Below are 23354 nucleotides of genomic sequence, written 5' to 3'. Positions count from 1 at the left end.
TCCCACCCTCGCCTTCTCCCACAGAGTTCAAAAGTCTGTTCTGTATTTCTGTGTCTCTTTTTCTGTTTTGCATATAGGGTTATCGTTACCATCTTTCTAAATTCCATATATATGTGTTAGTATGCTGTAATGTTCTTTATCTTTCTGGCTTTATTCATTGACTCTTGCAGCCTTTTGAGCTTTCCTGGTGGCTCAGCAGTAAAGAATCCACCTGCCAATTCAGGAGACATGGATTCCATCCCTGGATTGGGAAGATGCCCTGAAGAAGGACATGGCAACCCACTTCAGTATTCTTTTTTTTTTTTTAATTTTTTTTTTTTTTATTAGTTGGAGGCTAATTACTTCACAACATTTCAGTGGGTTTTATCATACATTGATATGAATCAGCCATAGATTTACACGTATTCCCCATCCCGATCCCCACTTCAGTATTCTTGTCTGGGAAATCCCATAGACAAAGGAGCCTGGCAGGCTACAGTCCATAGAGTCTCAAAGAGTCAGACACGACTTAGTGGCTAAAACAACCAACAAAAGGGCCACATGGCTCTCTGCCCCGTGCTTCCATCTGCCTTAGAAAAAACAAAAATTGTGATAAAATATACATAACATAAAACTGACCATAATAACTATTTTTAAGTCTGTAGCCCAGTGGCACTAAATACATTCACGTTGTTGTACAACCATCCGCACCATCAACCTCTAGAACTTTTCATCTTCCCAAACTGATACTTTGTACCCATGAAACTCTAACTCCCCATTCTCCCCATTCTCTTCCACCTGCTTTTATAATTTTTTTTCTTGTTTGTGTCTCTTCCCAGCCACATTGTACACTCCATGGACTGTAGCCCACCAGGCTCCTGTGTCCATGGGATTCTCCAGGCGAGAATACTGGAGTGGGTTGCTATTCCCTTCTCCAAGGGGATCTTCCTGACCCAGGGATCAAACCCAGGTCTCCTGCATTGCAGGCAGATTCTTTACCGGCTGAGCCACCAGGGAAGCCTGCAGAGGGCCAGGAGGGGGCACTGTCTTCAGAATAAAGAGGAGCATGTATGATGCACACAGGACCTGGAAAACATGGTTAACAAAAAAGCTTTGTTAAATAAAAATATGGGATATAATTTAACCCTTGTTTGAAATCTGGGCTGGTTCTTGGACTAATAAATTCTCTAAATTCAGTGTTGAGCCAGTACCCAGGCAAAGTTGGATCCAAAACCTCTTTGCTGATGGAGTGGATAAAGCATTAACTCTGCTCCAATAATAAAATATTGGCTCTTTGTTAAGTACTTACCAGGGACTAGGTACTCAATATACAGAAAGGACTTAGAAAAGTACCTGTTGTTGTTCAGTCACCCAGTCATGTCCAACTCTTTGCGACCCCGTGGACGGCAGCTCAATATATTTTCTTTTTTCTTTGTGAGAAGTATCACATTTGGCCCTGCAAGCATCCTCTAAGGTGGTCATTCAGTTCTGAGTGAGAAATACATTCAGAGACGTGTGTCCCCTGCCAGAGGTCACACAGCTGGCTGATGGTTCCAGGTCTGGGTGATTCCAAAGCTCAGTGCTTTCAGGATTTACTTTGCAACACTTCCCCATGTCAATTAGCCAAAACAGGATTTCTGACACGTCTTACTTTCGTTTGAATAAAACTAGTTTCTCTTTTCTGATTATAAGCATGTATAAGTTCTTTTTTTAAAAAAAACTCAAGCATGGGAATTCCCTGGCAGTTCAGTGGTGAGGACTTGTTGCTTTCACTGTGGAGGCCTGGGTTCAATCCCTGGTCGGGGAACTAAGATCCCACAAGCCACAAGGCATGGCCAAAGCATAAAATAAATTAAAAAAAAATTAAAACATTCAGGCACTACAGAAAATGAAACTGTTAATTAAGTCTTCTTAGACTGTTCCGTCACAATTCACGGTGACCCTACCAGGATTTGGACAGCACGTTCCTCATCAACTCCTCCTTCCATGTTTTGTCTCCAGGTCAGGGATTTTATGTTACATTGAACGACCTTCCTTTCTTTATCATCCGCTCCTCGGTGTTCTCTAGAGAGAGCGGAGGAGGGTATGGAGGGTATGCAGATGCTGAATCTACCTCCTCCCGTCTCCCCACTTGTGTGTCCCATAAGAACTTCTTGTTTTCCATTCTATGCACTGGCCTTCCTCCAGCCAGGCCTAAGTTTGTTTTTCTGAGCGTTGGTTTCATCCTGGGTGTAATAAGGAAGTTGTCGAGTGAAACTGTTTTTTTCCGGAGTAGCTGAGGTAAGCCTGCTATCTCTGGGGGAGCAGGCAGCAGCCCTTGGGATAGGACGGTCAGGTGGCGGGGGCGGGGGCCTGGATTGGCTGTCCGTGAGCTCACCCCCTGGGCCACATGATATATATGGTTCTGACCAAAGCATCTCCTGAGACAGCCTGGAAACCGGCAGCATCTTCTCCCTGGGAGAGCTGGGACTACTCCTCCTCATTGGATACACCTTCCAGCAGACAGGGAGTGGTGCCCAGACATCGTGGGCAGTACCTGATGCAGAGCCGCTTGGTTGGGAGCTCCTGATCAAAAGTGTCCTGGGACAGGAGCGACTTCCATGCTCTGAAGCTGGCTGAATGATACTCTCCTTAGACGACTGGAGTAGTAGGTGGGTATCTTGGGGTCCTGAAAGGCGGGTAAACCCTGAGTCCAGTCCCAACATTGCTTCTAGCTTGCTGGTCTCTTCATCTCTAGAAAAGTAGAAAGTTCAATGACATGATCTCAGCCAGGTGTCATGCAAGGAGCTGGGAACTCACCTGGATTTAGAAGCTCTAAACTCAAGTCCCAGCCCTGCTGCTTACTTGCTTAGCAGTCCTGAGCAGGGAACTTCACTTCCCTGGGCCTCAGTTTCCTCATCTGTAGAATGGGGGCAGCGTTACATACCTCTCCTGCTCATTTCCCTATTGGATGTCGTGGAGGTCAAGTGATAGCTTGATGTGAAGGTACGTAGTAAAGAGAAACTTTGTATAAATGGAGGTGTTGTTATTACCAATGGCTGGACTAAGGTTGTATCACTTTACGTTTCTTGGAAGCTAGTCCAAGGACAGGGAGATCTTATGAAAAGAGTTCTGGTGGTCTGCTGCTCCAACAGGGATTTTAGGGGAGATTATAACATTGCATGGCCTGTGGTCTGTGGTCGTGGATAGAGGACAAGACGGGGTGAGAATGGGATGGGGGTACCTGCACAAACTCTAGTGCTGGATGAAGGGGGTGCCGTGGTCGTTTTTGGAGTTATCCTACTCTGTATTGATGACCCTACTGCCCCCACAATCTGCCCCACTGCTGTGTCTCGGGGTCTGAAGGTCCACTGTTAGGGAGTTCATTGTTTTGGGTTTCAAAAGATCCTCAAAAGATGCAAATCCCAACCTTTTGGAAAATAGGTACCAGGTGATGTGTGTTTGATGGGGACAATCAGATTGGGCGGATGGTCCAAGTCTAGCCCTTGACATTGAGCTGCAGGCCGGCTCTGGCAGAGCTGACCCCAGCTTTCCAGCCCCAGGCTCAGATGCCTCTTTGATCCGAAGCTGCATGCCAAACCCCACTGGGCTCTGCTGTGGTCAGGCTGTGGCTGGAGCCCTTCGTCCCTGCCCAGCCTCACATTTTAAAGTGGACAAGGACCAGCGGGAGAGTTCTCAGGGACGGATATCCAGGCAGGAGATGGGTCCAGAAGCGATGAGATGTGAGGAAACACTTAGATGCCTGGGCCATCAGGTGATGGGTTGGCTGGAGAGGACTCAGGGCTGAGGTAACCTCTCCTCAGGGTGTGAGGGCCTGCCGCTAGCCAGGTCAGCTCTGAGGAGTGTGTGTGTGCGCTAAGCCCCTTCAGTTGTGTCCGACTTTTTGTGACTCTATGGACTGTGTGGCCCACCAGGATCCTTGGTCCATGGGATTCTCCAGGCAAGAATACTGGAGTGGGTTGCCACGCCCTCCTCCAGGGGATCTTCCTGACCCAGGAATCAAACCTGTGTCTCTTATGTTTCCTGCATTGACAGGTGGGTTCCTTACCACTAGCGCCACCTGGGGAGCCCCCTGTTTAAGGAGGACTGTCCTTAATTCCCGCTGGCTGACGGTGGAACTATCACCACTTGAACGGTGGTGAGCTCCCATTGCAGGAAGTTCTCCAACAAGGGGTGCGAGTGTATGAAGGAGTCCTACACTTCTCAGGTCTCTTCCAATTCTAGGAACCTCCTAGGGACCCCATGAAGGAGAAGGAATACCCGAATTGTTCCCACCTAACACTTGGGTGGTGGGTGTGGGAGCAGGATGGATCCAGCGTTGAGGGAAGAGATGACCACTTTCTCCCCCTCTCCAGTCCTGCCAGTGGTGGTTGGAGGTGTCCTCCTGGAGGGGATGGGCTGTGGGTGTGGACCAGTCATCTTGAGAGCCCAAATGGAAGACTTTGACCTCAAACGGGCACTGACCTTCAGCGTTCGGAGTGTCCATGGGCTCACTTATGCTGATGAGTAGGAAACATGAGCTGAGCGTCAGCCCTTGGTTCTCCTACTCACCGACTGGCTTCCAGCCAAGAGTCTGTGAGCCCCACCCTGTGTCTACAATCTTTGCCTCTGGGACAGAGATGTCAATACCTGGGCACACGTGCGTGTGACTCCAGGCGTACAAGTCACAGCAGGCACGTGTATGGACATGGTTATCAATGTCAGCCTGAAATAGCAGATTTGTTCACCCCTAAGTATGTATGTGTGTGTGTGTGTATGAGTGTGTTTATGGGAGGCCACTGAGTGCTGGGAAAAGAATTTAGAATCCAGAGAAGTGGATTCAAGCCCCATCTCTCCCTGCTTCTGGACTGTGAGACCCTGGGCAAATCTCTTCATTGTCAGAGCCTCAACCTCCCACTGCCAGCCTGGCTCATTGCCAGGCTGGGGCCAAGTTGGATTGAGATCTTGTGGATGGAGGGTGTGCTGGGTGCCCTGTGGCTGGTAAGGTGATTGTGTTTGTATATTTGTTCCAGAAACACTGAGAGCCTCCCAGGCTGTGTGGACGCAACAGAACCCAGGCAAACTCGGGTCCTTTCTCTGGGACTTGGATCGAGACGGGGAGGGCAGAGGGCAAATGGATACCCAGAGAATGATGCCCTGTATTTACACTTGGGGGCATGGGAGGGAAATTTTAGGGTGTTATGAGTTCTCATAGGTTAACGGTACAAGAGTGTGTTTCTGTGTTTCTTAGCCTGTTTGGGCTGCCATCATAAACTCTCATAGACTGGGTGGCTTAGAAACAACAGGGATTTGTTTCTCATGGTTCTGGAGGCTGAAGTCCAAGACTCAGGTGCCCACAGATTCGGAGTCTGGTGAGGGTTTCCTGGTCCCAAGACCAGGTCTCTCTGTGTGCCCACACGGTGGAAGGGGTGAGGGAGCACTTTGGGGTCTCTTGGATAAGGGCATTAGTCTCTTTCATTCGGGCTCTGTTCAAATGACTTAATTACCCCAGAGGTCCCCACTTGTAATGCCATCCCACTGGGGATTACGTTTCAACATATGAATCTGAGCGGGATGCAAACCTCTAGTCTATAGCAATGAGAGTCTGTGGATGTGACCCTGGGTCCACACAGCTCTCCCTCGGAGTGGCCAGCTGTTTGTTGTATCGTTTGTAGGCCAGGAGTGGAGAAGGCAAGCAGTTAAACTCCCTCTAGGGAGTGGTGATAGAGCTGTTACAGAGGAGCTTGGCAGGTGCGTGAATTAGAGAATAATATATAGATGAGGTCAGCATATAATTTAGAAAATAAACCCCAAATGGCAGCACGCTTGTGAAAAATTGGCCAATTTCCCTCTCTGCAATAACTCAAGGTCAACTCTGTGCACTTTCTCTGGTGTTTTGCTGCTGTTGTTTTTAAATACGTCCACCGGTACATGTCAGAAGTCCTGCGATCGGCAGATCATTGGGATGTTATGGATATTTCTGAGCAGACTAGGAATTTGCTCTGAAATCCACTTTCTGTCAAGGCGATCAACAAGTTCACAAGAGCAGCTGGGTTTTCATGCAGCCAAGGTCTGCGGCTGTCTCAAGGTTACCATCTGGAGGCTTGACCTGGACGGGGTGGAATTCCCCGACGGGCAGACAGAACTTAGATGATGTCCCAGGCAAAGCAGGGACACAGGACAACAAAAAAAAAAAAAAAAAGAGGAAGGAAAAAGAAAGATTTGCTTTGATGAATTCTGGATAGGCAGAATTTTATAATTAGAAAGTCTGGAAAGATTTAATTTCAGCACACACAGAATCTGTGTGCGTGTGTATGGTGTGGGTAGTGTGTGTGTGTTGGAGGGGCTGGTTAATATTAAAACACAATCTTCTCAGGCAGGGCTTAGAGACTTTAAAAGTCTGAGGACACATCTGCCCCACAGATCTTCCAGGGTGTCTCCTTGGAGGAGGGTAGGCTTTTTTAAAGAAAATGTTTCTCTATCTGGCTACACCCTGGAGTTTCTCTTTCCGAGGGAACACTCTTGGAAAGCCAAGGTCATGCTCCCCACCCCTCCTCACCCTGCCTCTGGGGCCGCTGCAGCTGCTCCTCCTCCCGGCCTCCCTCCCCTTCCTCTGGGCTCGGGGCACTGTTGTTTCAGGAAAGCAGTGGCCAAATCAAGGCCATTTTCTTGAAAACCCTGCACGAAGGAAAACCACTGCCAAGTGGAATTGTCCTGATGCTCTGATGAGAAGTAGCAGAGTGTCCTTGGAATGCGATCGGGGAACACTGCCACCATCAGCAATGGGGGAAACCGTTTCCATAGCAACAACAGGGATAACTGCGCCTCTTTTCTCATTAGTTGGAGAAAGATGCCAGGCCCTCTGTGTGGGAGACCCCCTCGAGCCGAGCTAGCGCAGGAAGCCAAGGGGCTGGTTTGGTGGTTCTCTTACTGAGCAGCTTCTCTGCCAACCTCATCCAATTTGCCCGATCACAGGAACATACGGAGCAAGCAGAGAGAACCCTGGTATCATTAAGTGAATATCTCTTTTTTTTTTTCCCCTTTTTCTTTTTGGCCAGCAGCTTGTGGGACCTCAGCTCCCCCACCAGGGATGAAACCCAGATGTAGCCTCGGCAGTGAAAGCGAATCCTAACCCCTGGGCCGCCAGGGAAATCCCTCAAGGAATATTTCTGGCTCAGTTAACTTTGATCTTAACATCAAATAGAACTTCGACCTCAAGTTATCTTCTCTTTAAACCGTGTGCTATTAAAGAAAGAGAGTAGGGACTTCCCTGGCAATCCAGTAGTTTAGACTCCGCCTTTCCAGTCCTGGGGGTGAAAAGTTCGATCCCTGGTAGGAGAACTAAGATCTTGCATGCCACAGAGCACAGGCAAAAAAAACAACACTAAAATTAAAAAATAACTAAATAAATAAAGAGTGAGAGTAGCCGTCAGGGGAATAGAGCATTATTGCCCTCACCATGTACACCCCTACTCCCATCCATGTGAGGGCACAAGCTGCATTTCATTCCCTAGCACCGAGCAAACTTCCTGGTACATACTGGGTGCCTGTTAAAGGTTTGCTGAAATAAATTAGTGAGAAGAAAGCAAAATATTTTCTTCTATGATTTCTTTTCTTACCCCACTTAATGCCACATTTTGGAAACATAACTGTAAGGCGGCTTCTGAGACTTTCAAGAACGTTAGACAACTTTCAGATAAGGTAACATTGCTTAAAGTTTTCATGTAACTCTATTGCTTCTTTAAGGAATCTTGGGCAACAAATAAATCCTTCCAAATTGCCTGCTTCCTCACTTCACTTCCTCCAAGACTGCAAGAGTGTGGATGCCTTGCCGGGTGGTACCCACTGGCTTCTGGCCATCCTCCCTACCCTTCCTTCTGAAACTCATGTTTGAAGGAAGAAAGGCATCCTTGGCTGTTAACTCTTACCTTCAAGTCCCTCTGTATTTCCCTGTCCTTTTCTTCCCTGTCTTTATGTATCTTCCTTACATTCACAAGGATGCCTGCACATCTGAAATTGCAATTACAGGTTCTCATTTTTGTCTCTAAGCTGGACATAGTAATAGAATACATTTTAAAGCAACAAATCAGTTGGTAAACCCAGAAGATATAATGTAGATACATTAATACTTAATTCACTAATAATAGTAAATGCATGATGAAGCTGTTATTACAAATTAGAGTAGGCAACCCATAAATCTAAACTCCATAGGAATCTCTGGGAACTCAGGACTGAGATTCCAAACCATATTTCATTTTTCTCTTAACTTCCACCAAAGGGCAAAGGGTTTCTGAACAACTTCAGAAAAATTGGAAAGCCCCAGGAGTTTCAGATTAAAGACACACCAATCAAGTGCACTGCCCACACCCCAGCCTGGTTAAAATGCTGCCCAGAAAGAGGAGGTTGTTTTTTCTTTTCCATGAGCAGTTGCTTCATTTTGGATGGAGAATGCTTTAAGATGGAACGGTCCGAATTCATTTTAAGATGGAACGGTCCGAATTCATTTATTTTATGTTAACTACACACCCATAGGTATTGTTCAGTTTACTAAATGCTCATTATACATTTATTCCTTTGTTTAATAAGTATTTATTGTGTGCCAGTGATGTGCCAGGCATCTTCGTAGGTACTCAGGAAACAAAACCTAGCAAAACAGACGAGGGGGGAGGCAGAGAGGCTCAGGCAACAAACCACTAAACACGTGAAGATGTAATCTTGCCAATAAGAGGGCCCCTGTGGGAAGGTAGAGCTTCTCTGGTGGTTCAGACAGTAAAGAATCTGTCTGCAATGAGGGATACCCGGGTTTGGTCCCTGGGTCGGGAAGATCCTCTGGAGAAGAGAATGGCAATTCAGTATTCTTGCCTGGAAAATCCCATGGCCAGAGGAGCCTGGTGGGCTACGGTCCATGGAGTTACGAAGAGGTGGACACAACTGAGTGACTGAACACACACACACACACACACCAGTGGTTAGGACATGGCACTTTCACTGCTGAGGGCATAGGTTCAATCCCTGGTCAGGAAACTAAGATGACCAAACTCAATCTCAGTGGACTACAATCAATGTGTTGGCAGGGTGTTCCTCCTGGAGGTTCTAGGGGTCTAGCTGTGAGATCTGGGGCATGACCTCCTGGGGATCGGTTTCCTCCCCTGGGACACGGGACAAGGATACCTGTCCCTCCCAGGGATGCTGAGGAATTTAAACGAGACAACGGCTTTGAGAGTTGATAGTACTCACATGCCGGGAAGGTTGGATGGGCACATGGGTCAGCACCACTAGTCCACCCTGCAGTCTCCGGGGCCTCTTCTAAGGGAGCTGTCTGTTTTGGTTGTAGGGCAATGGAGCCTCCACGGGGCCCGAGGAAGCCTCTGTCCTGGAGGAGAGCCAAGTCTCTGGACAGGCTGCAGAACACCCAAAAGGATTCAGAGTTGTGGGACTGCCAGGGCCCTTCCCTGCCCACTGGCCCCTTCAGGGAAGGTCTTTGTCGGGCGGCCAGTGATGGGACCAGATGTCTCAAGCGTCCAGTTCAGTCTGCGGAGGCTCAGGACACCACGGCTGCTGCCCCCAGCCCAGAGGAGACCAAGGACCTTCTCAGCGAGCAGAGGCCTCTGCAGGACGCCAAGAAGGACAAGGCCCAGCGGCAGGCCCCGCAGGGGTGGCTGAGGTTTGTGGTGAACTTATTCTTCAGGACAGGCCCTGAGGAGCCCAAGGAAAAGACCAACAAGAAGGCAAAGGGGAAGGAGGGGCCCCCCGAGCCCGCAGAAACCCCCGAGAGCCCGGGCGAGCCAGCTCCCAGGAAGAAGCCCCACAGCAAGAAGGCCAGCCGCAAGAAACACAGTCAAAGGAAACACGGCGTGGAGGAGGCCAAGGGGGCCCGAGATCAGCAGGCCGAAGGCCAAGAGGCCAAGGCGGCTGAGGCCTCACGTGGTGAGGGGGCTGACCTGGGCCCAGCAGCCAGGGGTGAGCAGACTGTGCCTGTTTCTATGGTAACCCCATCCCCACCCCTACCCCAAGCGCTGGGGTGCTCTGAGCTGCTTCCTCAAACCTCTCAATAGAAAGGGACTCGGAAGGTAGGGCTGCCATCAGGAACAGCATCGCTTCTTAGAGGCAGAGCCCATGGGGGCTGAGAACTGGAGGTGAAAACCCCAGTTCCACCGCTCACTGGCTGGGTGACCTGGGGCTGGAGACTTGCCTCACTGGGCCTCAATTTTGTTTTTTTTTTCCACTGATACAATGGAGACTATAACAGGTAGCCCTAGTCCAGAACTGGCATACAGCAAGGGCTTCATAAGTAGCAGATGCTATTATTGCTAAGTACTCCGGGTGGAGGAGCACAGCCAGGGAGAAATATGAAGGCAGAGGGGAGGCTGAGCGGGAAGCTCTATCCCCCAACATGAATCTATGTGTGAGGACTGGGGTAGGTGACAGGGAAGTAGAAACAGCTGTCTGCTGGTTCTAGACTTGATTCCATCAAGTTTGGAATAAGTTTGCTGTGTGACCTTGAGCAAGTTGCTATCCCTCTCTGATATCTCTTTGATTCTCGTTTGTAAAATGAGTGAGTTGGTCCCTAAGGTGCCTTCCTTTTCTGATGTTTCGTGTCCTAGAGTTGAATGTCCCACAGGCAGCTGGAGGAAGATGGAAATTTGCCCTACGGGACTCAAAACTCACCATGTTTTTCATGGGGAGAAGAGATCCAAGGAAGATCCAGGATACTCAGGGGTGGGGGAGTGGAGAAAGATGTCTGGGCTGAGGCAGCCTCTTTTCAAATGGAAACCTTGGAAGGTTTCTGATTTTTTTGGTTAAGCCTAGAGCTGGCTCCAGCGGCACCTGGCCTGCTGTGAATTCCATGCACTGTGTTGATTAACAAAGTCAGAAGAATGTCACTGACACCCACACACAGTGCCACACACTTGATTTCATCTTTATTATAGGTGGAGAAGACTCTGATCTCCACCAGTTCTTGCCCCTTGAAGGTGGGGGTACTGGAGTCTGGAAAGTTTCTTTCCAAGCCATAGGTCACCAGCAGGAAGAGCAGCTCAGAAAGCTCGATATTGCTGTTAGCAAACAAAATGGATTGTTCCAGATGACTGCTTGGACCTTGGATGTTTAGACCTCACAAAATGCATGTGCTGACCTTGGCTCTTCTGGTGCTTCTGGTCCATTTATGTTAGAGTTTCACAGAAGGGAGTCTCAGGAATTAGACTGGCCTCTGGAAAATGCTTAGGTGTTAATGAGCATGGGACATTTTTAAGTCATTTAAAATTTATAGAAGGAATATATACACACACACACATATATATATAAACACCCACATATATATACATAAATATTTAAGTATATAGAAGAGTGGAAAGAATAGTTCTGTGCACAGTCACATACTTACAATTGTTAATAGTCCGTCAACCTTGCTTCATTGTTGCTAAACCTCCTTAAGCCCTTTAACCCCTTTAAAATGATGCTTCATCCTTAAATACTTAGACACACATCTGCAAGAAACAAGGACAGTCTCATACACAACCCCAGTCTTGTTATTGCCCTTAATAAAATCCATAAGGCTGTATGAATCTAATTTTCTACCAAGAATGGGCATATTTTAAAAGATATGAAAATGGAGGAGCTATGCATCTGTCAAGGAGTAGCTAAAAGGCATTTAATTGTTATTTTGCAGGAAATTTTCAGGATGATTGCTCTCTCACGTGAGAGGGAGTTGGCTGGTAGATTGAGTCGAGGAACAAAATCCTAACAGGGTTTATAAATGAGAGGGAAGGGGTAAGAACCTCTGCAGACAGTCTGGGAAGAGCGAATCTTGTCTGCACCTTCTTTTGTGTAAACTGATAGGCTGGCAACTAGCAGAGGCCACTCTGGGCACACTGTCTTTGGGTAGGCCGACTGGAATAACAAAAGAAAACCATTTACATCGTTTGGGCTTCTGTGTAAAGGCTTGGCAGTGTGGTTGGGGCACCAACGTGGCAGGCTATCTGTGTCCTGCCTGCTGGAGTGCCTCGGTCCACCTCAGATAGGCTGGCACTCCATCATTTCCCTGGCTGAAATTTTGTAGGTCGAATCATCTCTAACCTTGTAAAGTACTTTCAAACACAGCCTCCTCTGATGGCCTGACAGCCTTCTGAGGGATCCAGGATGGGACTTATGATCCATGTGTCACAGAGGAAGTGATGAAGGCCCAGAGAGGTTAAGAGACTTACCCAAGGTCACACAGCTTGCGTCACAAACCCAAAATAGATATTTACAGATCTGCAACGTTCAAAGGAAATTGTGGGTACAAGTTGAATGCTTCAAGGACTGACTTGAAACTTCTGCATAAAATTGCATGCTTTGGCCTAGTACCCTTCGCCTGTGGATCTTCCAAACTCTCTCTTAGAAGGACCAGTCCCTGGGATGTGTGCTCCTCCATTCCCAATCTGTGGCCTAAAGGAGCTATTTTAAGAGGACCCTCATTTAATCCATAAGTCCCAAGTTGGTCTCAGAAGGCCAAGGCAGTCATTAAAAAGAGTCCTGTCTGCTCCTACAAAGATTAACCAGGTGTATTGGTTTTCTTCCAGAGGATATCATCCAGAAGATAGTGCAGCTGCTCCAAAAAGTGGGAGACCAGTGGGAGGAAGAGGTGAGGAGCGAACTGTCCGCACAGACGCCCAGGGGCATGCTGCCTTCTCTCCTCCTTGCTCAGACCCTGCCTGTCCTTCCAGGCCTCGCTGCTCCCCTGCTCTGGTCTCTGTCACCAGCCGTGCCTGGGGCCACCCTGAAGCCCTTGGTTGCTCCTCGGTTGCTTCTTGGGGAGCTTTCCCCTCTCCTGAGGGTCAGGGGCCTGGTTCAGCTTCTCTCTCATCTCTCCCACAGCAGCATCAAGCCCTTCACTCTGTGGTGACCCGACGGAACGCAGGACCGGTTGTCAAGAAGAAATCCCAAGAGAAAATGTCCAGCCTCAAGAGAGCCTTTTCTTTTAAGAAATATGGTCCCGAGGAACCCAAGAGAGCAGGGGCCGCCCATGTTTCCAGCCCAGAGTCCCGGCCGCCCAAGAGGCCCAACTTTCTGCCCCTGTGTGTGGGCGGCCATCGGCCCTCCAGCTCCAGCCTCCCCGGTGAGCAGGCTCACGGTTACCATAGCAACACTGCCTCCCGTGCTGGAACCTTCCCCATGGCTTGAATTGGCCATTTGCAGAGCTGCCATCCCAGTTCTGAATTTCGCTCTGCTCTGAGCAGCGTGGGGAGGGCAAAAGGAATGCCAGAAGGTTACCTCCACACACCAAGCCTCATCGTCTAGGCAACCCAGCTAAGCCCCCGGTGGAAACTGTGTTCAGAGAATTCCACCAACTATCGTGGTCTCTCCGCAGCCTCAGATTCCACACCCTGGCAGCGGGTAGCACATGCAGGAAGGAACTGGAGCCTGAGAGGCAGGAGATCTGGCTGCTGGGCCGTACAGTCCCTAACTCTGTGCCTCAAATCTCCTTGCCTGTAAAAATAAGACATTTTCTGGCTGTGTATCTGTCGGCCACCAGTCCTCATCTTAGGAAGTACATCTTATTATCTCCATTTCACAGATGAGGGAACTGGGGTTTCGGGAGGTAAAATCATGTTTGTGGTCACGGGGCCCATCATGATGGAGTCAGAGTTACCGGGAGAGAGGGCCTTCCTGGTGTCAGGGAGGACCAGCCTAGCAGGTCATCCTGGCCAGGGGAATTCACATTTTAAAAAGGAGGAAGCAATATTGAACACTAAAGAGCGGATCCTCGGTTGTGGGATTTCAGGCCACAGGGGAGGTATTTTCATGTAGGGGGTTCCTGGCTGCGATGGGGCTAATTCGGGCCAGGGCATCTGGCATCTACTCTCCAGTTCACAGGTGAAGCCAAGATGGTAGAAGGATGAGCTTCCAGGGGAAGGAGGGGAGGCAGAGAAGCCCAGGATAGGCACAGCTGTAGGGATGGACATACAAAGGGATGAGGGAGCTTGGTCTTCAGTACAGCGGAGCCGCGGCCCTGCCAGCAGCCCCCTGCCGCCCCCAAAAGGCCTCTGCATGCATTAGCCATGGAGCGCACTCTGAGTCTCTGCTGACTTCTGTGCGTTAGTCAACACCCTCTGGCTGGTGAAGCTCACCCACCGTTTCCTCTTGCTTTTTAGGTGTGGAAGAACCTGAAGTCCAAGAGGCTCCACCTACAGATGGAGGAGAGCCAAGTCCCTTTGAGCTTTGCACCCCAGCAGAAAGTGGGGGAGCCGACGAGGACCTGCAGCAGGACAGAGCCACAGAATTCAGTCAGTACCCCCTCTTCTCTTCTCAGAGGCCCGTTGGGAAATGTTTGAGCTGAGCCCTCTACTTCCAGAAGAGAAACTGAACCAGAGAGAGGCAGTGACCTGTCCTTTCCTGCCCCTGAGCGCTGCAGGCTGGGGAGGCAGCTCGGGGTCCAGAACACAGGCTCTAAGCCAGACTGAGCCTCAGCTGTAAAACCACAAAAGTAATCATGCCCTCCTTGGGGAGGCCGACAATAGGAGATGCAAGGAAAGCATTAGTCCATGGCAAGGGCTCCGTAGAAGGTACAGATTTAGAACCTGGATTTGAACCTGGGCTCTGACCTCTCCAGCTGAGTGATCTTGCAAGCTTCTTCATCTCTGATCTCAGTTTCCTCATCTGTAAATTGGGGATAAGAATAGTCCCCACTCCCTAGAGTTGTTGGAAGCTCTCAATGAATTAGTGGTGATAAAGCATTTAGAGGTGTGTCTGGGAGCTGCTAAAAAAATGTCAGCTGCTGTTTGTTGTGACTATTAGTGTTGTCACGTAGCCCAGCTTGAGAGCAGAGCCTCGGGAGAAATAAAGAGGATAGGAACAGGGGTAGAGGCCTTAGGAGAGAAGCTGAACCAATAGTGGCTGCCAGCTTTTTCATTATTATTTTATCATTGGCGGAGCCAAGCCTGTAATCATGTAATCACTGTCCCTTCTGTGTGTCTGAAGATCCGCTTTCCCTACCTCTCCCACACTGCCTTCTTTGCTTTTCACAGGGGATGTGCCTTGAAGGAGAATTGAGAAGGGCCCCTGGCCTACCTAGAAGAGGAGGAAGGAGCAGGGAGGGGGGATTTGGTACCAGATGGCCTTGAGGCACCTTCCCCTGGAGGCAGGGGTCTCAGCTGTTTCCTACACAAAACAAGGCATGTCTAGGCCCTTCCTCAGCAATGAATGAATAAGTGAATATGTTCCCATGGTATGAATAAGTGAATGAATGAGTGAATATGTTCTCAGGACTTCCCTGGTAGCTCAGCTAGTAAAGAATTCGCCTGCAACGCAGGAGACCCCAGTTTGATTCCTGGGTCAGGAAGTTCCCCTGGAGAAGGGATAGTCGACCCACTCCAGGATTCTGGGGCCTCCCTGGTGACTCAGACGGTAGAGAATGAACCTACAATTTGGGGAGACCTGGGTTCAATCCCTGGGTTTGGGAAGGTACCCTGGAGGAGGGCATGGCAACCCACTTCAGTATTCTTGCCTGGAGAGTCCCCATGGACAGAGGAGCCTGGAGGGCTATGGTCCATGGGGTCACAAAGAGTCGGACATGACTGAGCAACTAAGCACACGCTCCCATGAAACCAGCTCTGCCCTCAGGCCACCTCTGGGGAATCTGTGGTCCCCACCATGGGCTGGGCCAGGGATGACCACAAATGCAAGCTCATTAGCACCCACCCTGGAGGCCTGTGAGAATCACCCAGGGAGCCACCGGGTCTTAGGAAATGAAGACTAACCACAGAAAAGCTTTTCTCAACACTTTAGGAAATGAAGACTAACCACAGAAAAGCTTTTCTCTGCACTCAAGTGTGAGCAACCCCTTTGTTCTTTTTTTCAGAAGAATTCATCCAGAAGATCATTGCTCTACTCCAAGATGCAGAGGAGCAGTGCGGAGACAAGGTGAGGAAGACATTCCCCACCTAGACCCTGACTCTCACTTTGGACATCCCACCCCAATCTGGTACAGTAACTCCCCTCCCCCTCCCCCAACCCTACATCTTGCCAGAGCCTGGCTCCTGTCTCCCCTCCTTCCTGGAGCCTCCCCTAACCGCTGCAGGCTGTGCCTGTCTCCCCCGCTCTGAGTACCATCACCCTTCTCCCCTGGCCACACCATCTGGCCCACAGTGGGTCTGCTGGTCTCAGCTGACTTGTAAAGTCAGGGGCCCTGACTCAGTTTCCCTTATCTCCCCCGCAGCAACTTCAAGTCCAGGAGCCAGAGGTGGCTGTAGAAAACGTGGCCCCAGCCTGCAGGAAGAAAAGCCAAGAGAGAAAGTCCAACTTCAGAAAAGCCTTCTATAAAAAACACAGCTCCAAAGACCCCAAGAGGGTGGGGGCTGCAGGTGCTGCCAGCCCAGACTCCCGGCCACCCAAGAAGCCCAGCTTTCTGCCCCTGTGTGTAGGTGGCCATTGGCCCTCCGTCTCCAGCAACTCTGGTGAGCAGCCCCGGGGTTGCCATGGTGACAGAGGCTGCCTCTGGCCCTGTGGCTTCCTCCAGGGCAGGGTTGGCCAGATGTGCGGTGTACCATTCAGTCTTGACTTTCACTCTGAGCAGAGTAGGGCCGTGTGGGGGCACAGAGAAGAAAGGAGTTGGTTGATGCCAGGATTCACCCCCCACAACACACACTCTCCTCCCCCCCCCCATCATAAACACCTGAAAACACCATACATAAATCAGAATCACCTGGAAAGGTGATAGAAAAATAGACTCCGGTTTGATGAAGTAGCTCATCTTCTGGGCCTCTGTTTTTTCACTACACTAAGGTGTGAGGACCGCTGGGGTACAGCAATCCCCCCAACATTGGCAGACTGCCCACTGCATGCTGCATTCACACATGTTATCTCATTTAATCCCCTTCACAGCTCTCCCAATTGACAGATGGGGAAAGTGAGGTTCAGACAGGCCAAGGGACTCAGCAAAGGCTTGCCAAGTTAAAGGGGAAGTGGGCTCATTTGCTGAGACTTGTTGGCAGGCCTGCCTGCTTTCCTCCCAGATATAAGGAGGCAGAGGGGGAAGGTGGAAGAGAGAATGTGATTCCTGGAGGGACAGAGAACACTGTGAACTCCTCTGAGGCAGGTTCGGGGGGGCTGGGGGTTCCCTGAGGAGCCTGGGAAACCAGGACCCCTCTTAAGTCAAAGACTTTGGACAGCTTCTTGTCAGAACCTGGGTTCAGTGATGTGCTGGTGGATTTGAGACAGGTGCAAACACATTCACACCAACTCCTCTTTGCCCTCAGATCTGGAGGATCTCGAATTCCAGGGGTCCCCATCCACAGAAGGGGAGCCAGTTGGAGCCCCAGAAGCACCCTCCCAGGCCAGAAGCCACAAGCTAGAAGGGGGACCTCAGCTGGACGGAGCGAATGAATCCAGTTAGTGTCACCCTGCTCTCTCCTGGGACAGCTGCCGTGGGGCTTCCCCTTTGCATGACTTTCACAGGCTGAACCCTAGTAGGGAACTGGGAAGGGGCAGCTTTACAAATACCCTAGGAGACTCTAGAAGGGCAGAGAGGACACAGGGTTGGCCTTTGAACTGGGGCAGAGTTGCAGGTGGACAGCCTTCTTCAGGTAGAGGATGTCTGTCCATTCTGTGGGATGTACTTTCTCCCCCACTGCATGCTGCTGCTTCGCATGAGTGTTTCATGTAAAACTCCTAGCTTGCTCTGGGTCTCCTAACCAGTGGCCTTCTGGCAAACACGCTCCAGTACACTAGGGGTACGGGGTTCAGGGGAAGCCCTGATTTGTAGCCTTTGCAGATTTCTGTGGTATAAAATCCCCACCTTAGCCGATTTCAAGTTGCCAGCAGTTTATAACAACGCGTCTCCAAATGTTCCGAATGTTCATAATTAACTCTTGGTACGAGCCGCCACCTGCACACCATTGCTTATGGCCCAGGCTGATGGGGCAGGCTATTCTGTAGCCTAGATAAGGTCTCAGTTTCCCTATCTGTCAAAATGGAGCTGAATGTGGTGGCAGGTGAGGCTCGGCAGGTCGAAGTGCCTCCTTTGTCTATAAAGCAAAACGAAACAAAACCTTCGTGCTCCAGCTCTAGTTTAGGGGGAGAGTTTTCTTTGCTCTTCATAACTAATCTGTGTGCTGTGTTTTAGAGGCAAAATACTTCTGGGATCGATGGATGGGTTATTGCAGAACTTGTCAACAGTCCCTCAATCCTTCTTTACTTTTCTTAGAGGAGCTGATCATCCAAGAGTTGGTGGCCCTTCTCCAAGAAGTGGATGGCCAATTGGGAGAGCAGGTGAGGAGTGCTCAGTACCCCCAGGAACTGAACCCAAGTTCAGTCCCCATCTCTGCATCTGGGTGACCGTGGCCTGCCCCATAACTTCTATGAGCCTCTGTTTACTCTTTTGCAAAATGGGGGATAAATACCTATTTGCCAAGGTTGGTGCTTATACAGAAAATGCCAGACACACAGCAGAGAAGGTCAATGTTAATTTAAAATAACATAAAGCTCTGTGTCTCCACCTGCCAACCAGGACATCCCCCTGTCCAAATCATCCTTGAAGTTCAGCTCAAGGAAGCCTCCTTCCCCAAGTCCCTCTGATCTCGTCCTCTATCTGCCCTTCACTCTGTCTTGGCACACACTTCAGCAATATAAGGCCTCTGATTCTTTCAAGCTTTTAGAGTTTCCTCTATTGCTAGATAGCTTGTAACATAAGGTTCCTCGCCTTTGAAAACCTCACAGTTACTTGGAGAGACAAACACAGATCACATACAAAGAGGCAGGTCATAGATGAGTCATCAGTGCGGTGGTGCTGGTTTAGTTGCTAAATCATGTCTGACTTTTGTGAACCTGTGGACTGTAGCCTGCCAGGCTCCTCTGTCCATGGGATTATCCCAGCAAGAATATTGGAGTGAGTTGCCATGCCCTCCTTCAGGGGATCTTCCCGACCCAGAGATTAAACCAGCATCTCCTGCATTGTTGGTGGTCTCCAGTATTGCAGGCAGGTTCTTCACAACTGAGCCTGTAGCCAATGCTATTGGCACCTCTTCTGGCACCACAGATCACCTGGCCCAGCTGCCGACTGCCAGCACCTGCGTCCTTTTGCCTGAAGACTGCCCCTCCAGAGCCCTTTATACCCATACAATAGGCCAGAGTGACACTCTCCACCTTGCCAGGAGCAGCCCTCAATCATCGGCTGATGGGAGCTGGTGTACACATACCCCAGCTCCCTCCCGCCTTGGGGGCATAACTGGGGCTCCCACAGTGCCCCAAGGGGATCAGGCTCAGCTGCCAGCTTGAGGGCGCTGCTTCCAATTCTTGCCCCCCTGTTTCCACTCCCCCATCTGCCCTGATCATTCAGCAGAAGTGAGCTGCACCTGAGTCCTAGTCTTTGGATCTGCCTCTGGGGGAACCCAACCTAAGACATTTAGGTATTAGGAGGAGGAGGCTTAGCATGGGAACTAAAATCACCCAACATCCACTTTTCACAACATTAAACTATTTCACTTAATCCCCCCCCATAGTGTGTTGGGGGAAGGTATTATTACCCCAGTTTACACGACCAAACAGAGGCTCAGAGAGGTCACACACTAGTGAGTGCTATTTAAACATCCATTACCTGAATCCAAAGACCTGCATTTTGTCTTTTGGTTTTTTTTTTTCCACTTTGTTGTGCTGATTGGAGCTGTACCTTGCAGAGCAGATTCAGAGAGCCCGGGAAGGTGGAGGAATTTAACAAGGCATGCTGTCCCAGGGACAGTGAGGCGCCCAGCCTGACTGCGTGGGGTTGATGGAGGAGGGGTGCTGGGGGGAGGGGAGTACCTGCCAGCCACACTGATGGCCTGCCTTCATTTCTGCCTCCAGATCAAGCGACACCCCAGTTTTAAGAAATTTTTCTACAAGCCCTCAGTCTCTTCCCTCAGAAAACTGGCAGCCACACTGCGCAGCCAAGGAGCCCACGCCACCGAGCCCCAGAGAACCTACCCATTCGTCTTTGGCTTGGGAAACCAATGTGCTGGCAACAATTACCACACCGTCCTCAGTCTCACAGGCCTACACTACAGGAGACCCAGTTATGGCCAGTTCCCGTACGAGGAGGCCCAGCAGGTGAGAACGGGCCACGTGGCGTGAGGGGTGACAGACTCAGATCACAAGGACCTGCTTCCTGTCCTCTCCCCTCCCCTGCTTAGTTCAGGACGTCTGGGGTCCAGCTCAAATGCCACCTCCTTGTCCAGGCCTTCTGAGACAATTCTACGCCACAGTGGTCTTTATCTTTCCCAGCCTCCCTGCTTCACCTGCTAATAAGCTAATTAGTATCCTCTTTTTATTTGGCTCTGGTCTCCAGCAGGAGGTGTATTTTCATACTTCTTTATATCAGTATGGAATATCAGACCAGCTACCCTCTTGCTTCACCCTCTTGCTGTTTCATGGGTTGTGCTGATTGGCTTGCCAATTGAGGCGGTCATAAAATTTAAAGAAAAAAGTACAGTAAGATTACATATCAAACAAGGGATGGTGAGGTAGATGAGAAGGCTCCCTGGGGCTGTTTGGTTCTGAAAGGCTTCTCAGAGGACATTCTTCAAGGACCTTGCCTTGACTGATTATGAATAGCCTCTCTTCTGCCATCACTCACTGTTTTGATTGGTTTCATGCTTTCCCTAATAATCCTCCCTTCCCTGAGGCTCTGGGATGATCCCTGTAGAGAGAAAACTTATTAACTGATCTTTTTTAAAATCTGAATTTTCTGGTGGACTCTAAGTTCTCCCTGCCCTTTTCAAATTCACTTAAGATGACCAGTTTACAAACATTTAACCACATCTAAAGTGCAGAAACTACTGAGTAAAGTTGTAATTTTAAAGCAATTAAATGTCCTGTTTGTGTTGGACAAATAGGACCAGAACTTCTAGATCCAAATGGTCCCCTGGGAACCAGACCTTCATTGCAATGATGTCACCCTACTCAAACCCTTTGTCTCCTCCTGGAATTACCTTTAGAAGCTGTATGATAAGTCTCTCAAGAAAGCAGGCCTTATTTCATGATACTTGTGGTACATCATTTCAATGGCTTTCCTGGTGTGAACCCCTTGTGACCTTAGACCTCTCTTTTCTCACACTCACTGTCTTCTCCTGGAGATTAGGGACAATTTGCCCTCTAAGGTGGATTAGGTAACACCAGATGGAGTGATCTGAGTTCTTTGTAGAAGATATTATAGAAACATCAGTTCTGACATCCTCAGTAGCCCTAATGCTGTATCTTCTGGTTTTGCTAGCCATTCATTTATTTATTCACCCATCCATCCAATCACTACATATTCAGAGCCTCCTATTACACTAGCTGTGTAAGATGCTCTGAGGGCCTGTGAAAGGTTCTAATGGAAAAAGACAGACTGTTTACTGATAATAAAAGTAAATATCAATTAAATGCCAAATTAGCACTAACTGTGGCCAATAAAACAAGTTGGTTCTGGGAGCCTTCCAGGAGGTAGCAGGCATTGATTTTGACCTTTGAGGATGGAGAGGCTGTAGATGGGGAAAAAGGACCAAGAGGACACTGCAGGCAGGAGGTACTCCGGGAGCAGAGACCCAGAGGTGGGAGCTAGTGGGTTAATGATAAGTCTGTTGTTATCAGGGTGGGACCCATACATAATTGGACTATGGCTTAAATCTGTGTTCTTTTTTTCCTCCCAGAACATCACAAGTTCTCAGATCCAGAGTCCAGATTGAAAGCTGTGCTTTGCACTCAAGTTCCCTTGAACTATGCAAACATTGGTAGCTTCAGCCAGGAAACCCTGAATGTGCTCCGTGTTCTCCCAATCCAGTGCTTCACAGACATGACTGAAGACAAGAGTGGACAGCCATTCCGTGTCCATGCACCATCGTGGGCTCATTGAGATGGAGAATGAACAAGGTGTTCTTCTGCAAAACTGGAGGCAAAGGCCATGGGGGGAAATGCACTGGACTGGGAATTAGGAGACCAGGACTCCACCTGCTGACCTACCTCCAAACTTGGCTCCAAAACCCTGTACGAATCCCACGTCCCCTCTCCTCTCCAGACCTTGGATTCTGGGCTGGATTAGTGACCCATCTGGTTGTATGATGCTAAAATATCTCTAAAGAGAGATAGCAAGTGCTTTCACTTTGTGGCTAAATATACCCACCCCACGTAGCTGGAGGCAATCTTTAAGTACTGACCAAAAGAATGAATGAATGGAACGCCTGAGATCCAGGCAATTCTGCTAGGCATTCTCTGGGAGGCCTTGGTCCTCAACTAGGATTGTGAGACCAGTGGTTTTCCTCTGAATTTGTAATTAGAGAGGAAATGGGGGAGTTACCTCAGTAGGCAATAGTCTGGAGCAAGGCCTCTGCATTCTGGGGCCAACCTGAGGGCCCAGTGCTGACTTATGTATCCTTGCTTGCTTGTTTGTTTTATTGTGTGTTTTCTTGGCTCACCAGGGCTAAAAATATGCCCACATCATGTAGAAGAGCTGCTGATACTTTTTTCAGATGTTAGTTTTTAAAATAAGTCTCTTGCTTCCCTGATAGCTCAGTTGGTAAAGAATCTGCCTGCAATGCAGGAGACCCCAGTTTGATTCCTGGGTCAGGAAGATCCCCTGGAGTAGGGATAGGCTACCCACGCCAGTATTCATGGGCTTCCCTTGTGACTCAGTTGGTAAAGAACTCGTCGGCAATGCGGGAGACCTAGGTTCAATCCCTGGATTGGGAAGATCCCCTGGAGAAGGGAAAGGCTACCCACTTCAGTGTTCTGGCCTGGATAGTCCATAGGGTCGTAAAGAGTCGGACATGACTGAGCAACTTTGACTGACATTAGTTTTAAAAATACATCTATGCTTAATCTCTCACCAGAACATCCACATGCACTTAACAGATGTGCAGCTCCAGGTATCACATAATCTATTCAGCTTGCCAACAGTACTTAATGCCCATATGCATTTGTAGAACCTCCCAGGAACCCTGCAACCTCTAGATGGGGAAGCAGTATAGTGGGGACAACTGGTCTGTCTTAGAATCCTCTCAACCTGATGCCTTTCAGCTCTGCCATCTCATGTTTTGCTTGTTTAGTCGCTAAATCATGTCTGACTCTTTGCGACCCCATGAACTGTAGCCTGCCAGGCTCCTCTGTCCATGGGTTTCTCCAGGCAAGAACACTGGAGTGGGTTACCATTTCCTCCTCCAGGGCATCTTCCTGACCTGGAGATCAAACTTGCGTCTCTTCCATTGGCAAGGCAAATTCTTTACCACTGAGCCACTTGGGAAGTCCAAATAATTCATGCAATGATATTCAAAAGTAAATTTGGAAATTGAATGGGGTTCAATCGTGGGGATTTGCCAAAAGTCACTAAGAAAATCAACACAAAGTGTTCTGAAATTACATAGTGCCGTGTCTATGTAAGTTGCTATTCTTATGATAGTTACAATCTGCGTAGT

General features: G+C 49.2%; 1 protein-coding gene across 2 annotated transcripts; it reads left to right on the top strand.

The window, feature by feature from the left end:
• The first annotated feature begins 2424 nt into the window (after positions 1–2424).
• BNIP5 (BCL2 interacting protein 5) lies at positions 2425–23060 on the top strand. Of its 2 annotated transcripts, none has more exons than XM_043908718.1 (11): positions 2425–2630; positions 9293–9918; positions 12519–12580; positions 12814–13054; positions 14091–14222; positions 15800–15858; positions 16154–16391; positions 17193–17324; positions 18140–18204; positions 19774–20016; positions 21597–23060. In XM_043908718.1, exons 1-11 carry the CDS (start codon positions 2599–2601, stop codon positions 21630–21632), a joined length of 1866 nt encoding a protein of 621 aa, XP_043764653.1. In that variant the 5' UTR covers positions 2425–2598; the 3' UTR covers positions 21633–23060. The 2 variants fall into 2 exon arrangements, with proteins under 2 accessions (XP_043764653.1, XP_043764652.1); XM_043908717.1 differs by having other exon boundaries at positions 15797–15858.
• The last annotated feature ends 294 nt before the right edge of the window (positions 23061–23354 follow it).

Source organism: Cervus elaphus, chromosome 7 (assembly GCF_910594005.1).
Source record: "Cervus elaphus chromosome 7, mCerEla1.1, whole genome shotgun sequence".
Classification (NCBI taxonomy): domain Eukaryota; kingdom Metazoa; phylum Chordata; class Mammalia; order Artiodactyla; family Cervidae; genus Cervus; species Cervus elaphus.
Note: the sequence above shows the minus strand (reverse complement) of the source record. Positions and strands in the feature narration are given on the sequence as shown.